At 38.3% G+C, this 26,773-nt stretch overlaps 1 protein-coding gene across 1 annotated transcript; it reads right to left on the bottom strand.

Moving 5' to 3' along the window:
- Positions 1 to 10,094: 10,094 nt before the first annotated feature.
- Positions 10,095 to 12,478, bottom strand: LOC104428058 (L-type lectin-domain containing receptor kinase IX.1). The gene has a single exon (XM_039313020.1). It carries the CDS (start codon positions 12,300 to 12,302, stop codon positions 10,140 to 10,142), a length of 2,163 nt encoding a protein of 720 aa, XP_039168954.1. The 5' UTR covers positions 12,303 to 12,478; the 3' UTR covers positions 10,095 to 10,139.
- Between the last annotated feature and the right edge of the window lie 14,295 nt (positions 12,479 to 26,773).

Genomic DNA, 26,773 nt, shown 5'->3' with positions numbered 1-26,773 from the left:
ATCTTGAAATGAGGATGAGGTTCCCTGTTCGTAGGGATTCTGGGACAAAGGACCTCCAAAACGTGCATAGGGGTCTTGAGTAGACTGGACAATGTCATCTTCACTTGTCATTTCATGCTCTTGGGACGATTCAGCTTGTCTGTATTGCATGAGCGCTTCCTTAGCATCTGGTGCTAGGTCATAATGATCCCACGTAGTAGGTACATTATTCCAAATGTCTTCAGGAACGGTTTTATTTTCTTGGCATAAGATCCTCTGGAGTTCTCGATACTCATGTTCACAAAATTTAACAGACTTTGGATAATATTTGTGAATCTGAGCTTCTCGACTGTTCAAATGAGGTTTATAGGATGCGGTTCCTATTTCTAGTGGTGAATCGAGAATATTACCATTATTTCTGAAAAAATTCCATGGTCGTCGGAAAAACAGGATGGTGTGGACTTCAGGATATGGTGTCATGGTTCTCAGTTCTTTTTCCAAGTCTTGTTTCCAACAAGTAGGATGATAGAACCAATTAAGAAAGTCTAAGAGATTCTTATCGTTTTCTTTTTCCAAATTTCTTCCGAGTAAGAATATCCTAGTGAGATTGGCAATGAATCTTCTGGTTGGAATTTCAATGGCTATCAAGTACTTATTGGTTAAGTACCACAATAGCGTTTTGAGCTGTTCAGGGAAATCATCTTCCTTCCAGATAAGAGGATGAATGAAAGGATAATTCAAATTTAACCCGAAAGGATAAAGAATCGAACCTCCATTGAATCTGGAATAGGTCTGTGTGGCATTGCCACATGAGGTTCTCCAGGTTCTCAGTAAGACTGTCGTTCTGGATTTGCTAAATAATCTCCTGGGGGTATTTCCAGCTTTGTAAATCCCTGATATTCTCAATTTTGTATTTCACGGCATAATTGAGCATATGGAAAGCAGGCCTCTTGATGTACATGTTGATTTCAGCTGGTGCTTTGGGTCTTGACAGGAAGTCAGCAAGTACATTCTTTTTTCCAGGAATGTGTTTGGTTTCAAAAGAGTATTTCGAAAACCATTCAGCCCATCGAAGCAGTTGGGAATTTGGAATTTGTTTCTATTTAAACTTGGTCATCTGAGGGAAAGATGACATGTCTAATTCTACCAAGAAGTGATGGCCGATGAGATGAAACTCAAATTTTTTTATTCCATTTTTTACTGCTAGGATTTCTTTGAAAGTGGAATGGTAATGCATTTCAGCTTGAGAAAACTTTCCACTTTTGTGAGCACAAAGGTGTTTCTTACCATCAATTTCTTCAAAGAGGATGGCTGCCCAGTAATCATCACTGGCGTTAGTTTGAAGAATTCTTTCTCCTGTTGATGGTATTTGCAATAGTGGGAGATTCTGCATAACCTCCTTAACCTCAACAATTGCTTTAGTCTAGGTTTTTCCCCAAGGTGGGGAATTCTTCTTTAGCATGGATTGCGAGAAATTAGAAGCTTTGCAATATTTGGGACAAAAACCCTAAGATAATTGATTATCCCAAGAAATTGCTGAACTTGTTTTGTGGTGAAGTTGTCTTCAGGAAACTTCAATAATTCTTGAGCAATATGAGGCCCTGGATAGTATGTCCCTTTGTTAACGTGCATAAAAAGGAATTCGATTTCTGTTTGGGCAATATTCATCTTTCTCTGAGAAAACATAATACCATGCTTCTTCACGATTTGTGCAAATTGCTCAAGGAGTTGACAGTGTGACTGCTCGTCAGGACTGTAGAGCAGAATATCGTCGATGTATACGGCTGCACTTGACAAAATTGGTTGAAATATACGACACATGGCCTTTTGGAAAAGGGATTGTGCTACTTTTAGGCCAAAAGGAAGAACTTTCCACTGAAAGTGCTAGTTTGGGATATAGAATCCTGTTTTGGATCTGTCTTCAGGATGGATGCCCAATTGCCAAAATCTGGCTTTAAGGTCGAATTTGGAATAGATATGGGCCTTGGTTCGACCACTGAAGAGAGAATCTTTGGATGGCAAAGGGAATTTATCATCTTGGAGAAAAAGATTGAGAGGTTGATAGTTGATTACTAGCCTCATTTTTCCCCTGTTTTGCTTAGCGCGCTTATTGACATAAAAGGCTTCGCAAGCCCATTGAGAATTGGAGATTTCAATAAGGCCTTGTTGCAAGAGTTCTGAGCATTCCCTTTGGGCTAAAGCCAGATGTTCTGGCTTCATTCCCACATGGCTCGCCTTTGTTGGGTTGATGTCTTCATTTTTTTTTAAAGAAAGGCGAATAAAGAATTCTGGATTTTCCCATAAAGGATGAGAACATTTTTGAGCGAATTCCAAATGAGATTCTGAACAAGATTCTAGTAACTTTTGCATGATTGGATCTAGTAGACTCATCTGAATGGAAAAGAGTCTATGGATATTAACGAACTCAGAGAATTGATCTTTATACCTAAGACCTTTTCCAGGAATAATGCGAAGCTGAGAGATTTGAGTCATGATGTCCCACCCAATTATCAGATCTTTATTGGGGAGATTTGATCCAAAGATTTTTGCAGTTATGGAACACTGCGGAAAGAACTGGACCGTTATGGGGGCGGTCCTGACATTTGTGGAGAAAGTATCTCCAGAGGCGGAGTTGAAATATCGGACATGGGGAGTCCAATATTCTTCAGGCAGAATTTTAGTATCAAGAATGGAACAACTTGCTCATGTGTCAATGAGAGCAATAACATTGATTGGTTTGGCAAACTTCGAAGTGAGGATTTTTACTGGGAAATGGGGACAGTGAGTTTGACTTGAAAATATGTCAAGGTTTGGTTCTGGAGATGTAGGAGATATGTGAAAAATATCTTCAGATTCTGAGTCTGACTTAGTTTCACTAGAAGTTTGGTAAAAGGGAATGACACAAAGAGTTTGTTCAGATGGTTCTTCATCAGCAGAGAATAGGGATTCAATATCATCATTTTCAAGAGAAATACCTATCTCATTCTCAATATGATGATTCTAACCTTTTCTTGCTTGAAGACAGTTTTTGGCGAAATGTCCTGTCTTGTTGCAAATGTAGCAACGGTTTGATTTCTTATGGCCGGTGCGATCCTTCCTTTTGCGTAGGTATCGCCATTTCTTCTTTTTCCGGAAATGCTTGGAGCCATGTTTGGATTTATTCATCCAATACTTCTTGTAGTGCTTTTTCTTCCGAGAATACTTGCCACAAGTACCATCACAGTCTTGTTTGGAGCATTTTATCTTTAACTTCTGGTGAGAACAAGCTGATTCAAGGCGTTTGTCATCTATGATGTAGGTACGGACCATCTGGCGTTTTAAGCATAATTCTTCAAGGCATAGATGGATTTCTTGTTGTATTTCCCCCAAGGGAATATCCTGCACTCTTCTTTGTTTTGAGAAAAAAGATCTTTCAACCATCTGGGATAGTTCTTTAGGGATGGATGTAAGGAAGACATGTTTCAGATTCGGATCTGCACCGACTTGGTAAAAGAGCTGAAGCATTACTCGATAATGCTTATCAAGATGCTTTTCCTGGAGAAAGCAGCATCTTCTTTCAAAAAAATCTCTCCTTTTTATCTCTATGAGATCTCCGGGTTTTCCCACAAAAACATGATATGAGAGAGTAATGGCATGGCTAAAATTGACCGACATTAGAAACAAAATCTGATCTTGTTCTGAAATTGATTGCCACCAGAGTTTGAGGCTTCTTGTAAACCTTGTAACAAAATTGTAAAGGACATCATTCATATCATGGTTGGTAATGGACTGGGTATTCAACCAAGTATGAAATTCTTCAAGTCTTTCTAGCCATTTGGGATAAGGAATATCATCGAGGGTGAAGAATTGTTTTGATGCCATGGACACATGTTTAGCAGGATTGCTTCTAGCAGGATTGCTTGTCTGACCATATTCTGGATCATAATAGTTTGATTCCATTTCATCATCTGGAGAATCAACCATGAATATGGATGAAGTTACTGGTGGAATGGGGGGTGAATCAACTGTAGGAATTGAGAAGGATGAAGAAGAAAGAGATGTTGAATCTGATTTAGTATCAAACGAAGTTTGTTCAGCTGGAAACAGAATCTGTTTTGCTGGGATGGCAGGATCAGGCTGTTGGATAACAGGGTTAGGTTCTTGAGTTCCTAAATCCTTTAGAAAAGACTCTAATGGATTTGATAACATCATCGATCTGGCCTTTCTCTTATGACAATTGAACTTGATTCTGTAAGCGGTGTTTTTTCCTTGTCTTTTTCCTTTTGTAGGGCCTTGAAGCGATTTCGTATTTTTGCCATGTCTGGTTCTTTTCTGTAGGGTTCTTCTGGGATGGTGGCAAAAATAGACGTCTCAGGGATGTGGGGGTAAATACCCGCTTCGACGAGGAGGTGCTAGTGGATCGAAAGGTCTAAACCTTCCTTCTTCAAGAAGTTGGATTTGCCTCTTGAGCTTTTCTATTTCTGGCTTTGGACTTTCAAGATGATGATACCCAAGATGTTGTCCTGATTCCAAGGCGTGAAGCCTTTTCTGGAATTCAGCAAGTATTTTCTTGGTACTTTCATCATACCTTCGGAGATCTTGTTGCACATTTCCGATTTTGGAATCGATTGCCCTGAAGGCATTGTTTTGTGCCAACAGAGTCTTTGATTGCCAGTTTAGAACGGCTTCAGCAGCAGGGTTTTTTTCTGTCTCCCATGTTCGTCCACATCAGTGGGGGTTGCTATTTTTGGGATATGACGATATCTGTTTTGAGGATCAATGAATTCCTCTAGAGCAGGAAACGGTAGTTTTGATCCTTCTTTGGCAAGGGGAGGAAAATCAGCATCATGAAACATAGCAATAGAGGAAGTGGGTGGTGTTTCTTCTGGGGCTTCAAGTGGGTAAGAATGCTTCTTAGCCCATTTGAGAATTGGCTTGTAAAACAGGGAGAGAGCTTGTTTTTTCTGAGGAGGAGATGGTGGAGGTGATTTTGGTGGATCTGGCGAGGCTTGGAATGTAGTACTGAACTCTGGTGGTGGAGGTGGTGCATAAGAAACCATGAACTGGTATTTATCACACTCACCAAGAGTATCAACGGAGGGATCTCCGTTTAAGTACCTTTGGTACACCTTATCCTTGGGTTTCTTTCTTCTAGGTGGAGATCTTGCCAGAGGATCTACCTCGTCGGGGGAGTTTGTACAATAGGAGCACTGGCAAAAAGGATCCCAAAAACAATGACCATAGTTGTCTTTGTAGTAATGGACAAGATGTCCATCACCGTCAAAATGTCGAACATGCTTTTTTGGATCTGGCTCGGAGATTGATTGAGGAACGCATGGTTCAATCATGAAGAGGGTCTGGAAGATAGAAGGGCTTTCTTCCTTTTCCTTGCCAAATTTGATGGAAACAGTTCCATCTTTTTTCCGAACGAACTCTGAGTCCGTAGACTGGATGGGTTTGTTGTGCTGGTGTAGCTTTTCATAGTTGGTAATCCAGGTTTCTGGAAGAAGCTTGGCCAACGTATCCTTCGGGATCTGTCTAGGGACATGGATACAGGACGCCTGGTCATTCTGCATAGAGATGAATAACGCATCTTCATTACCATTGTTAAAGTTGAGATCTAGAGCATGGTTCTGCACTCGATAAACCATCTGGTAATGCAAGGTTGCAGCTACAGAGTCAGCAGTTTGAGGGGCTCCAGTGAGCTGAACTTGGACTTTCAAGAAAGAAAGTAGCTGGGGATCTGAAAGAGCGATGTTGAAGTTTGGGTATAAAGTCACAAAGACTGTTCCAGCATTCAAAGTAGTCTGAACAGTACCAATACAAGCATGCTGGTATTGTAAAAATCTGGTATCTAACAAAGCAATTCTTGCCACGACTGGCAACCCTTTACGACCATGAAAGGTAAGAGCAAGACGAACAGCTTCATAGTGGACATGAGTGTATCCCTATTGAGCCCATTGCCTGAGAAACTCTAGAGGGATCTGGAGAGTAACAAAATATTCCTTTTCAGTAGCAGGAATAGGATGCTGGTCGAACTTGGAGGACTGGACGTACTCCTTTACTTGCTTTGGAGTTTGGTGAATAAGTTGGCGGATTGAGCAGATGGGTGAGAAAGACGAAGTGGGTTTAGCAAAAGCTGAGTAAGGGTTCATGAGTGGAAGTTGGGTTTCAGAAATCTTGGTTTCATCACTAAGAGAGACTTCATAGAGATAGTCTATCTTAGAAGCATTGGAAACACGAAACTCTAGGGGGGTGGAAGATGAGGGAGATGGAGCAAGAGAAACAGGTGCTTCGAGGATTTTTGGTTCTGTAGACATGAAGAGAAGAGATCTTCTCAACACTAGATTCACCTACCAAGCGCATGGAATGGATAATATTAAAAACGAAACCATGGCTCTGATACCATGAATGGACCTAGACTTAGAACCAGGGAAGGAGAGTAAGTTTTCTGCAGCATGAATGGACCTAGACTTAGAACCAAGGAAGGAGAGTAAGTTTTCTGCAGATATGCCTTCCCACAGTGGGTGAACAGCTCTCGTTCAAGCCCTTCAGGGACAGCCTTTTAGCAGAGAACCACTCGCCCTTTAGTTTAGAGCCTAGAGACACTCAGAGATGCCAGGATGGAAACGCTTCTAACCTACCCAAGCTGCATTTCTCGGAGGATCCTACCGGGCTAGAGAAGAAGAGGAGATTTAGAAAGCCATAGAGATAATATACTAACAATGCTCACCAAAGCTATGCGATCCTTACTTGCTCACCGAAGCTATATGAATCTTAATTGCTCACCGAAACTGTGTGATACTTAGGGTATACTATTCACTCTAAGCTAAGGTATCAAGCCCGCAGACTAATATAGTATACCATTCTAATATACCAATGATTTCTCAACTTTTATCATACCTGATAAAAATACTCGTGTGTAAGTATACGGTTGGCCTTAGCTAAAATACAATATTTTCCTTTCCACTAATCCCACTATTTAATATGGTCCACCAAAATATTTTTGGCGTTGTAAATCTACGCCCGGTTATTTTCCAATCAATTATTGAAATTAATAGATTTTGGGATAAATATCCCAAAATTACAAATCACACTCAATTTGCACAAATTAGCAGTCAAATAAATAAATCAATCACATCATTTCAATCGACATAAATTTTGGTCACCGGCTATTCCAATCCAATTTTCGAAAATTAATTATGAAAAATAATTATTAAATACCAAAAATGCATACTTAGGCCCGTAATGCCTAATTAAATGCCGAAACAAGTTCGGAAAATTTCCAAACATATCTAAATAAACACTAGAGCATAATTACTTGCTAATTACACTAATCTAACCACCTAACATGCATCAAGGATTAACTAATTCACTAATCCATTCTAACTAACCACCTAATCCTAGCTTAACCTAAACTAATCAACCCTTAAGCGTCATTAACTTACTAAGCAAGGATTAGTGAGTTAAATTCACTTGATTAATGATCCGCTCGGATCAAAACGATGAGGACGCGACGAGGAGCGACAAACTCCAAAGCGGGGTCGGAAGGCCACCAAAACGGGCCAAACAAAGTGTTAGAAATACCCACACGGTTACGCCCGTCGGGCGAGACGAAGCGGCTGGTTGAGTAACGACTAAAGTCTTAGACAAAAAAAAAAAAAGACGACTAATGTCTACATTACTTGGTTACCTAGCTCAATTTTGAGATATTATAATGGGGTTGTTAGTGTGAAACCTTAGACCATATAACAAAAGAATACATCGATGAATTTTAGTGGTGATGTGAATGATTAGTATATGGCAAGTGTGAGGAAGTGTGCAAAATTGACCGAGCACAATGATTGATGTCTACATTACTTGGTTACCTAACCCAGTTCGAGATATTACAAAGGGGTCGTTCGCGTGAAACCTTATACCATATAACAAAAGAATACATTGATGAATTTTAGTGGTGGTGTGAATGATTAGTCTATGGCAAGCGTGAGGAAGTTTGCTTTTTGCGCACATGATTTGCCATACCATGTTAAACTCCTCAATTGAAAATGAAATGGATATGGGGTATTGATTACTCTAAATAAATCTAACGTCTTTTCGGTATCTTTTCTCTTTATTTAAAAATATTGCATAGATAGTATTGATCAATTTTAACTTAAGTCACTAACACACGAGAGGTGATCATGCAAGAGCATAATCAGATAATATAACACTCAATAATCAAAGCAATAAATAAATAAATTGCTAGAAATAGAGCATACCTCAATGCAAAGAAAAGCATAACCATATTTAATTTTTGCAAGATGTTAATAAAAAGAAAACGTGCATAGCCTAAACACGACTTCTAAATGCTTATGCAATTAAATACTTCTTTTTGTGTTTTTCTTATTTTTAAATTATAAGATGTATTTAATTTTAAATTATAACTATGTGATCTAATTCAACATAACATGCGATCTAAATGTTTCAATTCCAATGACAAGTAAAATTAATATGAACTATTCCAATATGACATGCAATCTAATTTATGTGAGTCGAAAAAATAACATGAAAATTGTGATTTGGTAACATAATGATGTGGCAAAGGTGACATGGCATTTAATGACGCTACAAGTGATGACATGGCAATGATGATATGGAACCAATTCGACTAATTCTACATGATGTATGCATATTATTATTGTGATTATCTTTTAAAATTAAAATAAGAAACCATGTAAATATGTAATTACCTAATTCAAACTAGGAAATAATTTAGATTAGATCCTATTCTGAATTATGAAATTTCCGAAATTACTGCATGGCTCCTAGACATGTAATCCAAAACAAGGAAAAATTTATCGTAACACGTAATGCAATTTTTTATTATTTTTATTTTTTATAATATGAGAATTTACTAAATTAATAACATGCAATATAACAAATCCACATAATCAAATAGTCACCTCAATCCAAACTAGGATATAAACATAATCACAATAATGAAAAATCCTTAGCTCAAATTCTTGATTATTAAGATTTTCAATATCGAAACTTTCCTAATCGGGGTAAGCCTAAAAAATCTTAGACCAAGTTGAAGTTAGAATTACAATACAGTAAATATCACAAAAAATCCCAAACTATGTTTACTATGACATAAATTCCTTGATACTCCAAAGACTCAAGCCTACTTCATGAAAAAGGGAAAATGGGCTTACTTAGAAAGAGTTGACCTAAACATGGTCTTGCTCCAAATGAAAGAGTTTGAATCACATGGCAAACTCAACGAGGATAGCAAAATTGGTGAAAATAAAAAGCAAAATGAAAGGTATTTTTAATATCGATCTACAAAAGCAAATTTACTAAATTATGTGTCAGGTTGTGGGTAGACCTTCAAACAATAACCAAGGGTAGTATGACACATCACTCAGTCTACTATTTTTGTAGACCAATCATAATGAAAAAATATATATTTAAGTTAAAAACACCTATAATAAATAAATAAAAAGTGAACCGTGAAGAACATTACTAATGGCACATTATAAATTTATATATGGGTAATGTTCCTAACTTATTACTCACTAAATAGTGGTATGGTTAGAGGTATTTATTATGATTACTTATTAATGTTTTTTTTTTTTTTTTTTTGGTGTGTTTCTTTTTTTAGTAGGCGTGCTTTTAATATAACATGAACTTTAGGCTTCGTTTGTTGTTCTACGAAAAATGAACCTTCTTTAAAGTATTTTCAAAAAAACTTATTTTTAAGGAAAATGACTACATTTGGCAATACGTTGCAAATAATATGAAAATCATTTTCTGATGTTTGTTACAGAAAAAATATTAAACACTACGCACGGAACCGGGCCTGTTCATGCCTTTTTCGGCAAAGTGAACGAACTTTGAAGGATTACGCTGCAAGATCAGTTCAATAAGCAATATTCGAAATATCAGAAAACTGAGAATGCCCATCCATGTCTATGCAAACGTTCTGTTGTACAAACCTACAGATTTGTCTATATCATCAACTGCTAGCTACGAATTGGTATGCAGGAGAAAATATATGTCCCAGGTGTTAGACAAACCATTTTCCCCCAAAAGCTTGTGTAGTGAGGAGATCGGCTAACAATGCATTTACAACATAAAACTAGTTATTACCGGAATACAGAATGAACGAAGAACGAGCAAAAATGGTCAATGCCCGAATCTTATTGAGAGTAAAAGGACCGTGCATGAGGAACCATTTCACTGACTCCCAAGTTTGTCCTCCTCCATCCCAAACTCAACGTGCTGCTGTGTGGCTTTGGGACCGATGTTTCATCTTGCTTTACATGAACTATTTCTTGACTTGAAGAAGAAGATGAAGAAGAATCTATTCTTGGTGCTGATGGCTGATAAAAAGTGGGAGCCTCATATGCAGCGGGTGAAAGCTCGGGCACAGGGACTTCTAGCTGAAGAAACCTGATAACTTGTCCTGCTTTTGGCCTTCTCCTGGGATCTGGATGCACACACCACAGTCCCACCATCATCAAGCATTCCATTTCCTTCCTATCGAAGCTTGAATCCAGCTTCTGGTCCACTGCTTCGAGCATATTTCCAATAAGGTAAAACTGCCAGACCCACTTGTACAGTGGGACATGAAATTCTCCATCCTGATAGGTCCTCCTACCGCAAGTGATTTCTAGAACCACGACCCCAAAGCTGAACATATCGGACTCTCTAGTAGCCTTCCGTTCGTTGAGATATTCTGGTGCCAGATAACCATATGTCCCCACCACATCGGTTGTTTGAGTCCTGAATTGGGGGTCGACGAGCTTAGATACTCCAAAGTCACCGAGCTTAGTGTTGAAATCTGTGTCTAGCAATATGTTGGCCGTTTTTATATCTCTGTGAAGAACACATTGCTCTAGATCTTCATGAAGATAATTAAGGGCCGATGCCAGCCCGAGAGCTATCTTGTACCTTATATCCCAAGGAAGAACCTTTCGAGTTCCAAAGAGATGATTATCAAGGCTACCATTAGGCATGTATTCATAAACGAGCAAAAATTCACCTTTCTCTTGACACCATCCAATGAATTGTACTAGATTTCGATGTATCGCACAGCTTAATATCTTCACTTCATTGATGAAGACCTTCTCGGAATGTTTGGATTCCGTGAAGATTCTCTTGACAGCAACTTGGCGATCTAAACTGTTCACAAGTCCTTTATAAACATGGCAAGACCCTCCTTGGCCGAGTCTTCGATCTTGTGAGAAGCTACTTGTAGCTTCAACCAACTCTTGATATGAGAATTTGAGCGGCAATGCTCTTATCTCTTTCTCCATGTCAGTCAGAGCACAATGCTCGTATTTTTTCCTCATTTTGATCATAAACAGGCAAGACCCCGCTGAAACAATCAGCATTAGACTTGCTAAAGGGGCAGTGATAAATGTGAACAACCTATAGATTTTGTAGTGTGCCCACTTTACGGTTGAATTGGTCGACGGGATGGGTGAATTGGTCGACGGGGGGCGTACAGCATCCAAGTCCGAAGTAAACCCCCATGAATTGATGATGTGCCTCTCCCCAACGCCGCCACAAGAAGCTGAAATGCCGATTGCGACCGCTTCAGGAAGAACTTGAGCAAGGTCGATTTGGTAAGAAAGCGAGGGGCTTTTCTTGTCCACAGAAATCGGGTCTCCAGCGAACGACCAGAACACACTAAGATTCTTGCTAGTAGAATTATAGGTCACCACGACATTAGTTGCATTTCCGCTGTGAGATTCGATATCCCAATGGGAATGAACAATTGAAATGATCGAGTTGTTGTTGATTCCTACGTGCAGCTCTTGAGGGTCAAATTCTTTGTTCGCAAAAGAATCAAACTCAACCATCACAATTCGGTTCCGAGGCCCATCATCGACTCTGCTGTCATTGAACAATCCGAGAAACGCACCAGCCGAGTTGGGTGGTATTGGAAAGCCAATAGGAGCAAGAAAAAAGGCCAGGCCGTCACTGTATTTGTTGGGACTGAAAGGTTCGATGGTGAAAGAAAAATGGGTAGAGAAGTCTGCTTGTCTCCCAGTAATAGGATCTCTAATATAGATGGGTTTGGAATACTGAATGCGGCCTACCTTATAAAGCTGTTCTCCGGGGTCTTGTGGGGTGAGATCAAGTAAGCCATACGTTGCATGCGCAACTCCTTCGTAGAGTATGTCATTTGAGTTGTCGTCAAAGTAACTTATATTGAACTGGACGGGACTGACATAGGGGATAATAGGGTAGCAGACAAGGGAGAAGACAATTAAGTGAGCGTAAAAAGAAAGAGGACAACAGTTCGCATGCTGCATGCTACACATGGTTTTTACAAGTGCAAGGACGAGGTTCATGCTCGTTTGTCCATTGGTCTAGATCGGTGCTATAGCGGGTGCTTTATAGTGGACCAAATGTTCCAAACAGCGGCTTGGACATGGTGAAAAGATCGACAAAGTCTCTGCTGTTTCCGCTAAAGACTATATGGACAAGGGGGACTTTTGAAGCAATGACCCAATTTTTGGAAGTCGCTACTCATATTGAACTGAACGGAACTGAAAATGGGGATAATAGGGTAGCAAACAAGGAAGAAGACCGTTAAGCGAGCGAGAAAAGAAAGATAACAACAGTTCGCAAGCTGCATGCCAGATCGGTGCTATAAAGGTGTGCTTTATAGACCAAATGTTCCAAACAGCGGCTTGGACACGGTGAACAGATCGACAATTTCTCTGCTATTTCCGCTAAAGACTATATGGACAAGGGAGACTTTTGAAGCAATGACCCAATTTCTGGAAGTCGCTACTCATATTGAACTGAACGGAACTGAAAATGGGGATAATAGGGTAGCAAACAAGGAAGAAGACCGTTAAGCGAGCGAGAAAAAGAAAGATAACAACAGTTCGCAAGCTGCATGCCAGATCGGTGCTATAAAGGTGTGCTTTATAGACCAAATGTTCCAAACAGCGGCTTGGACACGGTGAACAGATCGACAATTTCTCTGCTATTTCCGCTAAAGACTATATGGACAAGGGAGACTTTTGAAGCAATGACCCAATTTCTGGAAGTCGCTACTTATATTGAACTGAACGGGACTGACAAAGGGGATAATAGGGTAGCAAACAAGGAAGAAGACCGTTAAGCGAGCGAGAAAAGAAAGATAGCAACAGTTCGCAAGCTGCATGCCAGATCGGTGCTATAAAGGTGTGCTTTATAGTGGACCAAATGTTCCAAAAAGCATTTTGGACACGGTGAATAGATCGACAATTTCTCCACTGTTTCTGCTAAATACTATATGGACAAGGGAGAATTTTGAAGCAATGACCCAATTTCTGGAAGTCTATGCTCAAGATATTTAGAGAAAAAAAAACAATACTTGGATGGATAGTCCAGAGAATTGTAAAAAATATCAAAGATATATCTAGAAGAGTTTCAGAAAATATCTAAGATATTTTAGAAAAGTCATGTGAAATGTGGAAGTCCATGCAAGTTGCCGTAGATTATTTTATCTTGAAAAGGCCGTGGAAGAGGGCTATAAACACCCAACCCCTCCCCACTTGAAGGTCACGTCCAGCAGGAGAAAACTAAGCCTTTGCACATGCCTTCATGATATAAAACTCCTCTTGTTCCGTAGTTGCTTGTTAATAATAAAAGTCCTTGTTCCGTAGTTGCTTGTTAAGTCTACGCACTTATTTGATGGCTACAGTTTTTCAAAAATGAAATTGAATACCTTGTATGATCATTATTTAATCTGCCAAACATCAATAATGATCTTTGATTTCATGAACAAAACTTTTCACTTATGTTAACTTTCCCATTTAATCGTTGTTAATAGATGAGAATGTTGGGAGTGTACAGCAGAAGCCTAATATGTTCTTTCAGGAAAATCACCAAGAGAAAGCCCAAATCCGAGCATGTCAATATATCCAGTTAGATCCACTTTTACGCAAAAGCTTAAGCCAATGAATTATAAGCCAACTAGGATATATTAACTACTCCACACCATATGAACTCTCCAATGTGAAACTTTTCTAACACAATGCCCTCACATGTGCATTTCAATAATCTCCCCCTCACATTTGTGAGCTCAGTGTTAGCCCGCTCCCCATTAATTTAGGTGTCTTTTTGCATCACTTATGGACATGTGTTGCAACACCACAATGCCAACCTGCCCAAAAACCACAGCCATCGAATCTGATATCATTTGTTAGAAGCGTGTAGCAGAAGCCCGATACCTTATTTCGGGGAGATCACCAAGAGGGAGCCCAAATTCAAGCCTATCAATATATCAGTTGGATCCACTTTCACTCAAAAATTTAAATTAATGAGTCATGTGCCAATTAAGAAATATTAATTACTCTACATTACATCAATTCTCCGATATGAGACTTTTCTAACACAACTCACATGTGCATCCTAATAGAGAATACAAGTTTAATATCAAAGCCTCAATTTTACAACCGATCTCTTTTCATAAATGACTTGAGAGTAATCTATTTATAATGATAATTTGAGCCATCTTATTTGTCAAATGTTTATACTCAAAAGGATGAGAAAATGCACCTAGCGTGATTATCTTCTTTGAATGTAACCTTACATAATTATGAATTTGGAACCTTTACTGGATTCCAGGCATGACAATTTGGTGAGGAAAAAGAAGAAAATAAAAATTTTCCCTACATGACAAAATGCAAGAGGGTGGGGAAAGAGAAGAAAAGGAATACAATAATACAAAAAGATGAAGAAGTGTTTTGTCTCGTTGGGGCATGGTGGACAAAGTTTATGCCTATTAAAATCTGATTAGATTTCACTAAGATAGTTGTTAAATTGTAAGCCAACTAATTGATTGAGTCATTCATTTTCACTCTGAAAATCCCATGTTGAAATTTAAGAATGTGATCGCCTTTCATGTTTTTCTCGTAAGACTTACCATCTTGAAAAATAGAATTCACTGCTCAAATGGTTAAGAGAGTTGAAGGGGATAATATCTTCCATTGATAGTGCTTAAAAATTCGCCTCATCGATAGTGCATTCAACAACCTCTTCATTGGATTTATGTTTGTCGAGTCTCTTTTATTTCTTATGGAACATTGACCAAAAAAATGAAGAATACGCATGAGCTGATCCGATTTACAATCAACCTCATACCTCACATTAGTTCAAGTAAAAAGAAGTCATATCTACTGGAACACTATGTTCGAGACATAAATAGATGGGGATAAGTACACTATCGGTGCCATAAGTTGTGTACAGCACTCACTTTGGTGCAAAAAGTTTCTGTCGGATTACTTAAGTGCCAAAAAGTTTGAAAAACGCTCACTTCGGTGCCAACCCCGATCTGGTTGGCCGGAAATCCGACGTGGCCTTTTTTTATTAATTTCTTATGCTGATGTGGCTCGCCAGAGAGTCCAATTAGCATCTAAAGCAAGAAATGACGTCGTTTAGTTGCATTTCCCCCACAAATAAGAACCCTAATTTGCCAAATTGAAAGAAATCCCCAATTTCAAACCTTGATTATTGTCGACAAGCCCATAACTCCTCAGACGTGCGCCAAGTGGACGTCTCGACCTCCTCCTCTGTAATCGAAGGATGGGATGATGATGCCGCCTCCACCGGCGGCTTTCCAATGGACAGATCCAACGGCGAACACGGGGTTGAGGAGCCTAGGGGGGATGCTCACGATGTCTCCTCATGACCTCGAGCCCTGATTGAGGACCTCTTCCCTTATTGCACGATCTTTTACTGGTAGGTCAAGCGGTTGACTCGATTCCGATTCTATGCCTAACGCCACCACTTGTGCGATGGCTCAATGCTCAACAATGAGAAGATGTCTCGAGTCAGAGGGTTGAGGAGATAGGTCACGCCGCAGAGGTCCTGGAAGCAATGCGACCCATGACCCGAAGCTCTAGCTTCATAGAGCCACGACCTCTTGGCCGAGTTGGGGGAACGGGGCTCCGAGCTGTGGCTCGAGCTTGAGTCGGGGACTTCGGACACCACTCACCGCACGTGCATGGTGGCGGAGGGTGGATCGTCAAATGATGTGGGGCAATCCTTTGTAGACGGACCTAAGCTTTGTGGAGGAGCTCTAGTAGAAGGGAGCAACAGCGACCTTGTCCTCCTCCTTGGCGTTTCACGTCAAGAAGAAAAAAATCAAGGAAGAACGATAGGTGTGAACATTGAAGAAGAAGAAGCAGAAGATGGACTGATTTTCTTTCTTCTTCGTTGGACAGTAGCCAAGAAAGTCCACATGGACTGATTTTCTATAAATAAATTAAAAAAAATGCCCAGTCCTATTAAATCTTTAATTAAAAAAGCCACGTCATTTTTTGGCCTGAATTTTTCATCGGAGGCACTTAAGTAATCATTTTTTCGCCGGTTTGGCACTTAAGTGATCCAACGAAAAATTTTAGCACCAAAGTGAGCGCCGGACTCAACTTTTGGCACTAATAGTGTACTTCTCCCAAATAGATGCTAGATTATGAGGAGACGATAGCATGTCACATTCACACGTACAAAAGGGCCCCTGTTAGCCAAGCAATTACCCAGAATCTCTCATCATCGACAAAATGCATGAGATCCAAAAAGCTAGTGGCCATTCTCCAGAGAGTCTTTAGTCTATTTTAAAGTACTTTATGAACTAATCGTGGGCAGAATCTCTTAAAGTAGATAATGGGGGGGCAAAGAAGACCTACTTTACTTCATGGAAACCTTTTTAAAGGAACTTTATGGACTAACTATTGAAAGGGGGAAAAAAGGTCCATCTTGCCCAAATAATACATAAACCTTGACTCGATCAAGATTTAGCGATGCTCTAAAATAGTATATTCTCAGATACTCTTTATCAAATCAATGCATAAAATATAGTTGCATTTTCATTTATAAGACATTATATATTCTCTGTCACATGGTTTTATGTAATATAGTTATGTGTTGTAAGGCCAAAAAATAAATTTTATGTATTCCAAACTCACTTGCAATCAATACCTACATATTCAACACTCTGTAATAGATCAATAATCCAAACATTCATTATATTTGCAAATGCCATATGTTTAAAAAGATAGTGTGGAAGTATGTATAGCAAAAGACCAAAATGTGAGGACTCGCCTAGTAATAGCAAATGACAATACTGCAAGAAAGCAATTGAAATAATGTTGTTGTGTCATATCATTTAACTTATCATTAATGACAATCAAGGATTGGATTCCATTTGTGGTCCAGTCATATCAAAAATCACTTATGCCATAAACATAAGGTGGGTCTTAATTAGAAGTCCCTATTTTTTTATGCGGCCCCATTTGCCATACTTTTTCAAAATAAGAAACTATTATTTTTTTATAACTATTTTTTACCAGGCACTCGACAGTGAATCGTATAATATATAAAAAAGACGAATAAAGGAAAATTGAGAACTAGACATTTTCAACTTCTAAGAAACACAAGGAAATTGCAAATAACAATAATGCAAAAAGATGAATAAGTGTTTTGTCTCATTGGGGCGTGGTGGACAAAGTTTATGCGTATTAGATTGTGCAATCTGATTAGATTTCACTAAGAGCATAAATTCTTAAATTGTAAGCCGACTAATTGATTGAATCGTTCATTTTCATTATAAAAATTCAATGTGAAATTTGAGGATCTAATCGCCTTTCATGTTTTTCTTGTGAGACCTACCATCTTGAAAAATATAATTCATTGCTCAAAGGGTTAAGGAAGTTGAATGGGAGAATATCTTCCATTGATAGTGTTTCAAAATTCGCCTCATCAATAGTACATTCAACAACCTCCTTATTGGATTTACGTTTGTTTAGTCTCTTTTTATCTCTTATTAAACATTGACCAAAAAATGAAGAATACGCATGAGCTGATCTGATTCACCACCAACCTCATACTGCACATTAGCTCAAGCAAAAAGAAGTCATATCTACTGAAACACTAAGTTCGAGACATAAACAAATGCTGGAGCATGATGAGATGATAGCATGTCACATTAACACACATGAAAGGTCCCTTGTTGGCCAAGCAATTACCAAGAATCCATCATTATCTGACAAAATGAGTAAAATCCAAAGAAGTAGTGGCCATTCTCCAAAAATTATTGGTCTTTTTTTGTGACATCCCGATTTTCCAATTCTGGTTTCAATTAAATAAGTCGGGCATTTCATCTTCGCGTCTATAGCTTTCTTCTCTGAGCTGATCACTCACGAGATAACTAGTCTATCAGGTGAAGCCGTTAAGGAATCTAAACGCAATAGACTTGAGAATTTGACCAGAAACGATCGCTCGACCGTACTAATCTACGAGGTCATTACGGCACGATGCCCGATTAGAGACCCGGAGATAGGTCGATTCAACGAACCATGTAATTCAGTATGGGTGATTCCATCTAATTGCACAATTCTTGTTGATCGGCACTAGACCGATTTCTCTATCGTTTGGTACCCCGTGTCCGTATTTGAAACCTCGAGATTTCTACGACAATCAAGAGTCGCCAATGCGTCGAAGATGCACTTTGTGGCTTGAGAATAATCAACCACAGTCAATTGCCGAAAATTCCTAAAAGCTACCCGGTAGATTAGGACGCGTTAAAGTCGTGCCGGATTGAATTTAACCGTGAAATTGAACCCGATTACAGAATTTGGAAGTTCTGTCAAGTCACAATTCATTTTAGGAATGTCGACTCATCTCCAGAAGATTTTTCTACAAACCGAGATTTTTGGCGGAAAAGCAAAGTAATGCCGTTTTTGTTCGGGATTGTCAGAGGGCCGTTTTTAATCGAATCTTCGGGATGCAAGTTGGATCATTTGGCGGGGAAATGTCATGAGAAGGCCGAGGACACATGGGTTGATTTAATTGAGCTTCAATTGGATGGAATTGAATGAGAATTGATTGAATTTGATGTACAAATGAATGAAATTCGTATACCATGGGGGGGAGAGCTATTTTGCACCTATTGGCAAGGTTGTGGAGGAAGATTGAGGAGAGAGAGTGGATGATGTCATGGTGGGGGCAAAGCGAATGAGGTTTAGACAAGTGTTGAGCTCTAGTGAGCCACCAAGGAGGCCCCCTCTTCAGCAGACCATCTTCTTCCTTTATTCATGGCTTTCTCCATGGTTGAGGCTTAGGAAAAGCTCAAGAGAACCAGAGGAAACCGAGCTCACCAGCCCCTCCATCGTCGCACGCCCGGAAGGCCATCGTCGGCCGTTTTCCTCTCGTTTTCCCCTCGTTCCGGTTTCGCTCCAGCCGACCTTTTGCCAAATATCCAAGTAAAAAGTTAACTTCCCGGTTGAATCAGCGAACGAGCCACCCATCGCCGCGAAGATGACATCCAGACCGTTCCGGAGCACCTCGCCACTCGCCGGAACGATTCTCCGGACGTCCCGTACGGCCGCCCGCCGCCGCTCGCGCCGGGACCGTCCGGACCCGCCCGGTTCCGCCTGTTTCGCGTTTTCTTGCTGTTTCGCCCCTTTCCGACCCTTCCTTTGCCCCCAAGACCCCCGGGAGCCATTGGTTGCCAACCACCTTTGCCGGAGCTCCGATCGGCCCGTTTCGCCGTTGAAGTTCTTTGGTTTCTTCTCTGCAGTTCAGTCCGGATCGAAGCGAAGACAAAGAAGGTTTGGAGACTTCGAGGCCCGTTTTCAATGTCTTCCCGGCCTCCGTTGGTGTCGCCGCTTTGGGGTTTATCGACCGCCTTGGTGTCGCCTTCGCCGTGGACTCGCCGGAATGTTAATCCGGTGAGTTTATCCTCTAATTCTTGCTTAGTGAGTTAATGACGCTTAAGGGGTGTTTAGATTAGTCTAATTAGGTTTAGGTGGTTAGATTAGATTATTTTAATGTAAATTAGATTAGTTGTATGATTAGCTTAATGGATGTTTAATTAGGGCTAATTGTATGATTAAATTAGTGTAATCTAGTTTAAGCCCTAATTAATTATTTTTAATTAAATAATTATTTCGAATTTATAAATATTATTTTATTAAATTATATTATTATAATATAATATTTAATTATTTAATTTTCGGAATTAAATTTAATTATTTAATCATTTCGAAAATTTTGCCGGAATGGCCGGTCGTTAGAATTTCGCGCTGATCGCAGCAGTGCGGTCGGTTTGTGTTAATTGTAAGCTTAAATTGAGAAATTGAGTGATTGATGGTTATGGTTAATTATTCCAAAAGTGTGGAATTGAGTGATATTGATGAAGTTTTGGTATTTAACTTGAAAATACCCGGTGTTCGCTTTTGGCACCGTAATTGGTTGGTAGGTCCAGTTTGTATCGATTGATTGAATGGATGTTTATGTGGGGATTTATCCCAAAGTTGATTAGTGTTGGTTTTTGATGAGAAAATGACTGTGAGAGGTTGTGAGTTGAACCTAGAAAGTCATCAAATCTAAATTATGCCGAGTGGGGCCGTAATGCCACTACATATAACATTGCCGAGTGGGGCCGTAATGCCACTACATATGTATTGCCGAGTGAGGCCGTAATGCCACTACATATAGCATTGCCGAGTGGGGCCGTAATGCCACTACATATAGACTTGCCTGTAAGGCCGTGATTGAGAGTCGAGAATGAATAGGTAGAATGACCGTGTGATGATTTCGATGACATGTAATCGACTAAGTCAATTGATCGCTGAATCGATCCAAGTAATTGAATTGTTTGGATGATGTGGTTGTCAATATTTATTGATTAAATTGACGTGTAGGAAGGAATTGAGGCGAGGTAAGTTCTCTAACCTATTTGTGTGGCTAGAGCGCCCTGAGGCGTATTTTCTTCCTAATTGAGTTTTAGAGGGTAGGACTCGCTGAGACGTAGTCTCATCCCGGTTGTGGGATAATATTTCAGGTCCCTAGATGACGGTCGTGGAGGACCGAAAGTCCTGGAGTTCGGAAGGTGGAGGCTGAAGAATCGGCGAACGTGTCTGACAAGTTGGTCATAGGATAGTTCCCTTTTTGTTGAGCCTATCTATTTTGTAGACATCCAATATTGTATATAAACCTATGTGTTTATAGAAAGCTTGTTTGGTTGTGATTGATTGCCTGCTTTTCTATCCTAAGTTAAATGTTGTCAGGGGATTTGTTTCGCTTCCGCATGTGCAATAAAAATGAATTGGTCGGCGACGCGTCCTGGGAAGTCGCATTTGTATCGACCAGAGTGGGATGTTCGGGCGCTCGGAGGATCGGGCGTGACATTTTTTAAGTACTTTATGGACTAATTGTGGACATAATCTCTTAAAGTAGATAGTGGGGAAAAAAGAAGACCAACTAAAAAAGGGTCCATCAAATAATACATAAACCTTGATTCGATCAAGAGTTAGCGATGCCTCTAAACTAGTATGTTCAGAGATACTCTTTATTGAATTGATGCATAAAATATAGTTGCATTTTCATTTCTAAGACATTAAATATTCTCTATCACATTGTTTTATGTAATATAGTTATGAGTTGTAGAGCCAAAAAGTTAATTGTATGTATTCAAAATTAAATTGTAATCAATACAAACATACTCAACTCTCAATAAGAGGTCAACATCCAAACATTCATTATGTTTGCAAATGCCATATGTTCAAAAAGATAGCGTGGAAGTATGTATGCCAAAAGACCAAAATGTGAGGACTCGCCTAGCGATAGCAAATGACGACACTGCAAGAAAGCGATTGAAATAATGTTGTTGTGTCATATCATTTAACTTGTGCATTCAACAATCTCCTCATTGGATTTATGCTTGTCTAGTCTCTTTTATCTTGTACTAAACATTGACCGAAAAATGAAGAATACGCACGAGCTTATCCGATTTACAACCAACCTCATCCCTCACATTTGTTCAAGTAAAAAAGAAGTCACATCTACTTGAACATTACATTCAAAACATAAACAGATGATGGATCATGAGGAGATGATAGCATGTTGCATTTACACATACGAAAGGTCCACTATTGACCAAACAATTACTGAAAATCCCTCACTATCTGACAAAGCGCACAAGATCCAAAGAGGTAATGGCCATTCTCCTTAAAGTCTTGGTCTTTTTTTAAGTACTCTATGGACTAATTGTGGACAGAATCTCTTAAAGTAGATAGTGAGGGGAAAAGTAGACCTACTTGACTTCGTGAAAACCTTTTTAAAAGAACTCTATGGACCAATTGTCCAAAGGGAAAAAATAAAAATAAAGGTCCATCTTGCCTAAATAATACATAAACCTTGACTCAATCAAAATTTAGCCATCGCTCTAAACTACTATATTTTGAGATACTCTTCATTAAATCGATGCATAAAATATAATTGCATTTTCATTTATAAGGCATTATATATTCTCCGTTACATGGTTTTATGTAATATAGTTATGCGTTGTATGGCCAAAAAATTAATTGTATGTATTCCAAATTAAATTGTAATCAATACCCGTATACTCAACTCTAAGTAAGAGATTAGCAATCCAAACATTCATTATGTTTACGAATGTCATACTTTCAAAAAGATAGCATGGAAGTATGCATGGCAAAAGATCAAAATGCAAGGACTCGCCTAGTAATAGCAAATGATGATGCTGTAAAAAAGTAATTGAAATAATGTTGTTATGTCATATCATTTAACTTGACACCAATGAGAATCAAGGATTTGATTCCATTTGTAGTCGGGTCATATTAGAAATCATTTAGGCTATAAACAAAAGGTGGATCTTAATTAGATGTCTCTCTATTTTTATACAGTCCCATTTGCCATACTTTTTCAAAAGAAGAAACTATCATTTTTTTGTATAACTATTTTTGTCCAAGCTCTCGATAGTGAATGGTATAGTAGATTAAATGGACAAATAAAGGAAATTCGAGAACTAGAAATTTTCAACTTCCTAGAAACACAAGGAAACCAGAGATAACAATAATACAAAAAGATGAAAAGGTGTTTTGTCTCGTTCGGGCATAGTGGACAAAGTTTATGCCTATTAAACTACCTAATCTGATTAGATTTCACTAAGAGCGTAAGTGCTGAATTGTAAGCCAATTAATTGATTGAGTTGTTCATTTTCATTCTGAAAATCTCACGTTAAAATTTGAAGATGTGATCGCCTTTCATGTTTTTTCTCATGAGACTTATTATCTTGAAAGATAGAATTCACTTCTCAAAAGGTTAAAATAATTGAAGAGGAGAATATCTTCCGTTGACAGTATTTCAAAATTTGTCTCATCAATAGTGCATTCAACAACATCCTCATTGGATTTATGCATGTCTGGTCTCTTTTATCTCTTACTAAACATTGACAAAAAAATGAAGAATACACACAAGCTAATCCAATTTACAACCAACCTCATATCTCACATTAGTTCAAGCAAAAAGAAGTCATATCTATTGGAGCATTACGTCTGAGATATAAACAGATGCTGGAGCATGAGAAGATGATAGCATGTCACGTTCACACACAAGAAAGGTCCCCTGTTAGCCAAGCAATTACCGAGAATCCTCGTTATCCGACAAAACATGTAAGATCCGAAGAGGTAGTAGCCATTCTCTAGAAAGTCTTGGTCTTTCTTAAAGTACTTCATGAACTAATTGTGGATATAATCTTTTAAAGGAGATAGTTTCTTCTTTTTTTTTTTTGGGGGGGGGGGAGAGAGAGACCTACTTGATTTCATGGAAACTTTATGGACTAATTGTCCAAAGAGGAAAAAAAAGATCCTACCCAAATAATACATAAACCTTGACTCGATTAACACTTAGCAATGACTCTAAACTAGTATATTATAAGATACTCTTCATTAATTCGATGCATAAAATATATTTGCATTCTCATTTATAAGACATTATATATTCTCTATCACATGGTTTCATGTAATATAGTTATGTGTTGTAGGATCAAAAAATTAATTGTATGTATTTCAAACTAAATTATAATCGATGCCCACATACTCAACTCCTAATAAAAGATCGGCAACCCAAACATTTATTACGTTTGCGAATGTCATATGTTCAAAAAGATAGCGTGGAAGTATGCATGGAAAAAAACCAATATGCGAGGACTCGCCTAGCCATAGCAAATGACGATGTTGCGGGAAAGCAATTAAAATATTGTTGTTGTGTCATATCATTTAACTTGTCATTAACAAGAATTAAGGATTCAATTCCATTTGTAGTCTAGTCATATTAGAAATCATTTAGGCTATAAACAAAAGGTATGTCTTAATTAGATGTCCCTCTATTTTTATGCAGTCCCATTTGTCATACTTTTTCAAAAGAAGAAACTATCATTTTTTTATAACTATTTTTGCCCAAGCTCTTGACAGTGAATGATATAACAAATGAAAATGATGAATAAGGGAAATTAAGAACTAGACATTTTCGACTTCTAAGAAACACAAGGAGATCGGAGATAACAATAATGTAAATAGATGAAGAAGTTTTTTATCTCATTAGGGCATGGTGGACAAAGTTTATGCCTATTAAATTGCATAATTTGATTAGATTTCACTAAGAGCGTAAGTTGTTGAATTGTAAGCCAACTAATTGGTTGAGTCATTCATTCTCACTCTAAAAATCCCATGTTGAAATTTGAGGATGCGATCGCCTTTCATATTTTTCTCACGAGACTTACCATCTTGAAAATAGAATTCACTGCTCAAAGGGTTAAGAGAGTTGAAGGGGAGAATATCTTCCATTGACAGTACTTCCAAATTCGTCTCATCAATAGTGCATTCAACTACGTCCTCATTCGATTTATACTTGTCTAGTCTCTTTTATCTCTCATTGAATATTGACCAAAAAAATGAAGAATACGCATGAGATGATAGCATGTCACGTTCACACGTACGAAAGGTCCCCTATTGGCCAAACAATTACCCAGAATCTCTCGTCATCTGACAAAACACATAAGATCCAAAGAGCTGGTGGCTATTCTCCTAAAAGTCTTTAGTCTTTTTTAAAGTACTTTATGGACTCATTGTGGACAGAATCTCTTAAAGTAGATAGTAAGGGGAAAAGAAAACCTACTTGACTTCATGGAAACCTTTTTAAAGGAACTTTATGGACTAATTGTCGAAAAATGAGGGAAAAATGTCCATCCTACCCAAATAATACATAAACCTTGACTCAATCAAGACTTAGTGATGGCTCTAAACTAGTATATTCTGAGATACTCTTCATCAAATCGATGCATAAAATATAGTTACATTTTCATTTATAAGACATTATATATACTCTATCATATGATTTTATTTAATATATTTATGCATTGTAGGGCCAAAAAATTAATTCTATGTATTTCAAACTAAATCATAATCAATACCCACATACTCAACTCCATGTAAGAGATCAGCAATCTAAACATTCATTATATTTGCGAATGCCTTATGTTCAAAAATATAGCATGGAAGTATGCATGGCAAAGAACCAAAATGCGAGGACTTGCATAGCAATAACAAATGACGAGATTGCAAGAAAGTGATTGAAATAATGTTGTTGTGTCATATCATTTAACTTGTCATTAATGAGAATCAAGGATTCGATTTCATTCGTGGTCTGGTCATATTATAAATCATTTAGGCTATAAACAAAATGTGGATCTTAATTAATGTCCCTCTATTTTTATGTAGTCCTATTTGCTGTACTTTTTCGGAAAAAAAAAACTATCATTCATATATTAGATTTTGAAAATCGATCGAGCTAAAAAGATATTGCTTGTAGACAAAGGTAAGGAGAGTCGGAGACACCTCGCATTGGTTAACATTTGTCCTCATTATGAATAAATTATCTCGATGATCGTTCATGGTTTTGAGTAAATTAACGAGGCTTGGACTATGCAACACTTGTAGTTTTGCAGGTAATTGGGGGAGAAAAAAAAAGATATCACCACCGGTCTAATCCACCTAGGAACTAGACCGGTCAATCCGATTCCAAGCCTAGGTGGGTCGGTTCCCATTTCCACAAATTAACAATTCTCCCCAACCTTAGAATGTCTACAAAGCACTGCTTTCTTGATGCCAGGAAAAAATCTTGATGGATAGTTGAATAACCAAAATTATATTAGGCTCCATTCGTTTCGCGGAAAATGTGGAGTTTCTTGAAAATATTTTCCATGAAATCATTTTCTAAGAAAATATAATTATTTTCCGATGTTCGGATGAAACTTGAAAATGAAGTGGAAAATATTTTTCACTGTTTGGTAAGGAAAATATTTTCCTTCATATACTCTTTTTCATTTATTTTATATTTTAAATTGGATTTTTCATTTTTTTAAAATTTGATTTTTCATTATTTTTATTTTTAAAATCTATTATTAATTTTTTTTGTTTTCTTTTTTTTTCTTTTTCTTTGTTTTCAATCTCCTTCTTTCTTGGCCGGTCGCTGGTCACGGCGATGGCCCGTGACCGACCACCTATGAGCCTCGAGCTCACCGACGAGCACGAGGCTTGCCGCTCCCAGTTGGCGGCGTGAGCATCAAGCTCAAGGCTCGCCGGATCAACGAGCGTGAGCTTAAGATCAACAAGCTCAAGGTTTGCCGGCAACGGCCGACGACTAGTCAAGAAAGAAGAAGATGAGAAACAAAGAAAAGAAAAATAAATAAAGAAAAATAAATAAAGAAATAGAAAAGAAAAAGGAAATTATAAATAATTCGAATAAATAAAGAAAAAGAATAAATAAAGAATAATTCGAATAAAAAAGAAAAGAATAAGAAAAAAGGGGAGGACGAAGTGAGGATTTGTAGAGGTGTGAAATAAGAGAGATTAAGTGAGAAAAATGTTTTCACTTTTCAAAGTGAAAAACATTTTCCCTAATTTGGAATACTTTTTTCCTTTCATGGAAAACATTTTCCTCAAGGAATTCATTTTCTATAAAA

Source organism: Eucalyptus grandis, chromosome 1, assembly GCF_016545825.1.
Source record: "Eucalyptus grandis isolate ANBG69807.140 chromosome 1, ASM1654582v1, whole genome shotgun sequence".
In the NCBI taxonomy this organism is placed as follows: Eukaryota; Viridiplantae; Streptophyta; class Magnoliopsida; order Myrtales; family Myrtaceae; genus Eucalyptus; species Eucalyptus grandis.
Note: the sequence above shows the minus strand (reverse complement) of the source record. Positions and strands in the feature narration are given on the sequence as shown.